We start from the raw sequence: 5,880 nt of genomic DNA on the forward strand, positions 1-5,880 counted from the left end.
ACTCTCTGGTTGCTTGGTGTGTGACCTGTGCCTCCGTTAGCTGACAGGTGGCACAGGCTGAAGGCATGAAGGCTTTCCAGAAAGCTCTAGAGCAGCGGTTCTCAACCTGTGGGTCGCGACCCCTTTGGGGGGTCGAACGACCCTTTCACAGGGGTCGCCTAAGACCATCGGAAAACACATATAGCATATCAGATATTTACATTACGATTCATAACAGTAGCAAAATTACAGTTATGAAGTAGCAACGAAAATAATTTTATGGTTGGGGGTCACCACAACATGAGGAAGTGTATTAAAGGGTTCCAGAAAGCTCTAGAGCAGCAGTTCTCAACCTGTGGGTCGCGACCCCTTTGGGGGGTCGAACGACCCTTTCACAGGGGTCGCCTAAGACCATCGGAAAACACATACTGCATATCAGATATTTACATGACGATTCATAACAGTAGCAAAATTACAGATATGAAGTAGCAACGAAAATAATCTTATGGTTGGGGGTCACCACAACATGAGGAAGTGTATTAAAGGGTCGCGGCATTAGGAAGGTTGAGAACCGCTGCTCTAGATCCAGGTGGCAGCTCCGTGGCACAGGTCCTGCCGTTTCCCCCCAGTGCCCACCGTGGATCTCCCTGCCACCCGGGCTCTCCTTTCCTTCCTGCTGGGGGTTAACGCAGCCCCAGGCTTCTCCTCTGCACGCGCTCCCGAAGGGGCCCAGTCGGTCCGATGAAACCGCTCAGCCATCCTTGGTGTAGATCAATTTTATTTCCAATCTCATCTCCCACCAAATGGGTCCCTGTGGCACAGGGCTGTTTGGCAGGTTGACTAAGATAATGCTCGCTAGGTACCTAGCACAGTGCCTGGCAGAAGGAGCTCAGCCCCTCCTAACCTCCCTCCTCACCAGCATTTTGCGTTCCCTGGGATCAAACACTCTTACCCCAGCCGCTGAGTTCGTCTCCTCTGAGAGCCGCTGCCCTGTAATCCCAAACCTTTCTGTACATCTGTACTTGTTATAATTACATCATTTAATGAAACGTTATGTAAATCGATGAAAAGAGTCAGAAAAACACACACACAAACAGTTGTCTCATAAAAGCCAGGGCCTTGGGATGTCTGGATAGAAGCCACTCGATTAAAATAGCGATTGGATTAGATGTGGGCAGGACGACGGCAGCAAACAGGAGAAGGAAGCCGGAAAGGAGAGGACTCTGCCCGCATCTGCGTTCCCTGTCTCTAGGCTCCGCTCCCATGTGTAGACCCTGAACCTGGGAATCACAGCCAAACACGCGTGCAGTTGAGACAGGAAAGACCCGAAGAAGCACCCAAACTCTACAGCAAAAGATTGGCAAATGGATGTACGTTTCTATGCTTAAAATTACAGCAGAATGCTCACCACATGCATAGAACCTGTACGACTCCCCCCACCGGTGACGAACCAGCCAAATATGGTCCCGTTTAGTCCAGAAAAGAGGATTTCTGCCGCAGGGGGTGTTCCCTGTGAGGGCTTCCCTCCTCTCCATCTCCTGGGAGCCCAGCCCATCCGCCCGGCTCCCTCCTGCACCCGCAAGACCCCGCGAGAGTTACTGGGTGAACTGGGCTGAGAGCCCAGGCCGGCTGGCTCCCAGTTCCGTTCTTCCAGCGGAATCGGGGTGCTTAGGAGCACAGGCTGTGGGGCCGGACTGCCAGGGCTAAAATCCTGGCTCCTCCGCTTACTGCCTTTGGCAAGTGCCTCAGTTTCCTTGCCTGTAAAATGGGGAGAATGCTGTTTTCTGCCTGACAGGGATGTTCTGAAGCTTCAGTGGATTCGCGTGTGTCAAGGGCCTGGAGTGTTCTGTAAGGGTCAGCGAGGACTGGCATTGCCATGACTACCGAGCATTGCCTCACGGCCAGGGGCGAGGCTCAGGGCGGCTGTGCCTTCACCAGAGGGGACAATTGGCTCCGACCACGGGGAGAGGGTGACATGTGGAGAGGGCTGGCCCCGGGGTGAGCCCTCCTTGACTGGCAGAAAGGAGTGGCCTGCCGTCCCCACCCCAGGCCATTGTTCCCGTGCCCCAAACACATGGCCAGCCGAGGTTCTGTGCCCTTCGTCCTGGCAGGAGGGAGGCCTGCCCTGGCCCCTCTGCCCAACGTGCCTGCTGGTGGTGGCCAGTCGCGGTGACCTCCTCGCTGGTGTCTGTTCTTCCAGTGGTTTCCAGCGACAGCGACAGCGACTCGGACCTCAGCTCCTCCAGCCTGGAGGACAGACTCCCGCCCCCTGGGCTCGGAGACCCGAAAGGCGGCAGATCCAGGGGGGACTCAGGTGAGTGTGGGAAGCGCATGCTGGTTTCTGAAGCTCCAGGGGCGGGTGGCTTTGCTGCTGTCCTGGGCCTCTGCTCCCCAGCAGGGTGTCTGCAGGGTCGCTCTGGGTCAGGATGTTCTGAGAAGGGGGCCCGGGGAGGGACGGCTAGGAGCTGAAGTCTTAGCACCACTGAAGAGCAAGGCGGAAAGGAGGCTCAGCTGTATGTTCGGGGGCCGGGGAGGCAGGTCCGGTGGCTGCCCTGACCCTCGGCCTGCACACCCGGGCTTCCTCCCCAGCTCCCTGGGAGCATCCCCATGAGATTTTGCCTCGTGAATGATGAGACCGTGAAAGCCAGGTGCAGCGTTCTCTGGTGTAGCCCAGCTCTGCAGGGGGACCCCAGACACACACTGTGGCCTCTTGGGCCTCTATTGCCTACTAGTTAGCACAAGCGGGCGGGAGCAGGTGGTCTCCGAAGCTCCCTCTGAATCTCACACCTCTGAGCTCTCCTCTGTGACCTGATGTTTGAAAGAGAAGTAACTGGGGCCTTGAGGCTGGTCAGACAAGGCCCGGGGCCCAGTGTTCCTCTCCTTTAAACACACGAGGGGCCCTCCTGGGAAAAGGACCAGCTTCGTTCAGAATCATTCCAGAGGTTAGAGCTGGGGTATCTGAAGACGGTGCCCGAGGCTGATCTCAGTGCATAAGGGAGCTTTCTGATGCCCCACACTGGAACGCAGGGCCTCCGCCTGCTGCCCTGGGACGAGGCCGGGGACCTGCCAGGGCGGATGTGGGAGGAATTCCTGCTGGGACCGCAGTTTGGGCTCCATCAGAGATGCCGAATGCCTGGCACACGGGCTGGTACTTGCACTCCTGTGCCCGTGGCAGGCATGACTAGCTGATCGTGATACGCTTTCCCACAGAGCCCGATGGGCCTCAGAATCCTCCTCAGTGCAGTTTTCCGAGTGGTCAGTATCAATAGGTGATATCAATATCAATATCAATATCAATATCAATAGGTGAAGATGACGCAAGAGATGGAAACTAACCCTGGACTAGACAATCTCTTAGGCACCTCGGGCTAAAGATTCTATCTTAGGAAAGTGTAACGGAAGCTTACTGCCCGCCTTGGTTTCCAGGGCAGGGTCTACACACCCTCCACCTCCCCCCACCAGAGCTCTTGTCCCCTCCCTTCACACCAACTCCCAGCTATGACCAGAGGGTCTAGTGGACAGGAAGAGACGGAGTACAATGGCCCAGGCCCAGCTCGGCTCCCTTGGCCGGGCGAGGACCCACAGGCGTATCTGAGGATCCTTGAGTTAGGAAAGGCAGCAATGAGTACCCCACTGAGTTCGCTGAAATGTAAACCCTCCCCCACCCACACCTCATTCCTCCTGGTTGTCGACTTTCATGTTGGTTCCTCTGGGCAACCACCCGCAGGCCCATTTGGTGGCCTTTGTATGTGGTGGACCATCAGCAGTGGCCACGGGGTTGGGTCTCGCTAGAACGTGGCAGCCCTGCGGGGTAAGGGGCTCTGGGCTCAGGCCCCTGGACGCCCATCTCAGATCCATATGGGAAGCTGCCCATCGCTCGTTGCAGGCTGAGAGCCTCCCTGGCTCGGTGTAAGGTCCAGAGGGCCCAGCACTGAGCTGCTTGCGCTCACACGTGGTCTCTTGCAGGTGGCAGCGTGGAGTCCCCCAAGATGGAGCTCACCCACCCACCCAGCCACCTGTCGGGGAGCCAGAGCAGCCTGGCCAGCGAGGCCGGGACCGGCTCTGCAGACCCACAGAGGGGCACCCCACCCTGGCCGGACCCAAAGGGCTCCAGTGAGTACCCAGCCACTTCTTCTACCCCCACTACCTCTCCCTCCTTCTCCCCCTCCCCGAGGGCCCTCCTCTCCTACTCAGTCCCCCAAAACTGGAAAGGACTCGATGAAGTTAAACTGGAAAGGAGTTGATAAGGTTAAACTGGAAAGGAGTCAATGAGGTTTTCAATTCTGTATGTTTACTGAGCTCTGGGCAGGCACTGCAGGAACCGGGGTGCCAGGCCCCACCTTGCCTGCAATGAACAGAGAGGAACCCCAAATTAATAATGGTACCACCCCCCTATCCATCATCAGTGATGCTAACAACGGTTATGGCATCCTCAGCTTTATAAAATGTGTAATCTTTCATTTCCCCATCTCCATGACAGTCGCCGTAACTCCCGTTTCAAGAGCACCTACTATGCTCCAGGCAACCCAGTCCTCACCAAGCCCCATAGTGTGCCCAGTCCTTGACCTCCGCTTCCTGAGACGCTGCAGGGCAGGGCACACGAGAGGGGCGGCAGCTGGGCAGGTCTGAGGGTCAGGGGGCCTCGGTGGGCATGGCCATGAAGTGGGCCTTCTCTGCGCCCTCTGGCCTCCTGAAACCCTCGACAGGGGCGGTTTGGAATCGGGCCTGAGTTCTCATCCCGGTCCTGCCATGTGAACTGGGGCAAACTGTCAGGCTGAGCCGCATGAAGCTGCATTTTTATAGATCAAAAATGGCCGATGTTGGCAATTTGGTACGATTCAACCTAATGTCAGATCTCTCTGTGCCCAGTGCCATTGTCCCTAGAGTGGGGACCGTATCAGGTCCCTCACAGGGTTGGGAGGGTGAAAGGCAGGGTCCGCGTGGAGTGTGCGCCCTGAGCAGCTCTCGGGAAATGCCCAGTGGTAAGTGGGGGGGCTGTGCGGCCAGTGCATAGTGTCCCAGGGCCTGAGGCACTTGGAAAGGGTCGGCCTGAGGAAGGTTTGTGTTCCCGTGTCCGTTGGCTCCTCTGGCATCGAAGGTCGCTGTGTCGGTCGCCGGGGTTGCGATGGACACACTGAAGCGCGGGGAGTAGACGGCTTGCCTGCGAGCTCTGCCCGAGGTGCCAGCGCCCCCCCCCCCCGCCCCACTCCCGCCCAGCCAGAAGCCGCGGGGCTAGTTCACACAAGGGGGGGGCCGGGCTACTCCAGCACCTGCGTCCCCTCCATTTCTTCCCCAGGGTCAGGCTGTCTCAGGGAGGTGCCCTGCCTCTGCTCAGCCTACAGTGGCCTTTTTTCTCTCCCCGAAGGCAAAAGGCACACCCGGGCGAGTCCCCGCTGCTGACGTGGCCCCCACGAGCCCGCCGCCTGCCCTGGGCAGAGGCCTGCGGGGCGCACGGGGCAGGCTTTCCAGTCGGAAGACTGAGAGAGAGAGCGCACCCACAGCTGGATCCAGACCCCGCCGGCTCCTTCCTGACCAGCCCCGGAGCCCACACATCCCCCTGTCCGGCGTGACCTCTGACTCAACAGACCAGTGTTTGGGGGCTGAGTCTGCTTCTCCCACTCAGTGCCTTTCTGCCCCGCTTCTTCTGGGAGCCCTCACACCCACACCCCTCCTCCCGCCCCCAGCCATGTCACTCAGCTGTGACCTTTATTTATTGTCCTCCCTCGACGCCCCCACTCCTACCCCTCGTGTTTATTTCAAGTTGGCTCTCCCCTGGGGTTGGGCTGGATGGGCCGTCACCCCCCCTGGTGGGGCCCTCACATGCACTGCAGTTTCAGGGGTACCAGGCGGGCTTCCTCCACGTTGTATTCATGGGAGAAGCCCAGCCCTGAGCGTTACCCT

The 5,880-nt window shown here is 58.3% G+C and overlaps 1 protein-coding gene across 1 annotated transcript in view; it reads left to right on the plus strand.

Annotated features, from left to right (window-relative positions):
• The window catches only part of LOC102433858 (rab effector Noc2-like), a 51,173-nt gene extending 45,674 nt beyond the window's left edge, over positions 1–5,499 (plus strand). The window contains exons 4-6 of the mRNA XM_023748091.1: positions 2,180–2,293; positions 3,946–4,092; positions 5,345–5,499. Coding sequence (XP_023603859.1) covers positions 2,180–2,293; positions 3,946–4,092; positions 5,345–5,379 — 296 coding nt within the window. The 3' untranslated portion in view covers positions 5,380–5,499. The remainder of the gene's footprint in view (positions 1–2,179; positions 2,294–3,945; positions 4,093–5,344) is intronic.
• Positions 5,500–5,880: the final 381 nt, after the last annotated feature.

This window comes from Myotis lucifugus, unplaced genomic scaffold, assembly GCF_000147115.1.
Source record: "Myotis lucifugus unplaced genomic scaffold, Myoluc2.0 scaffold_1140, whole genome shotgun sequence".
In the NCBI taxonomy this organism is placed as follows: Eukaryota; Metazoa; Chordata; class Mammalia; order Chiroptera; family Vespertilionidae; genus Myotis; species Myotis lucifugus.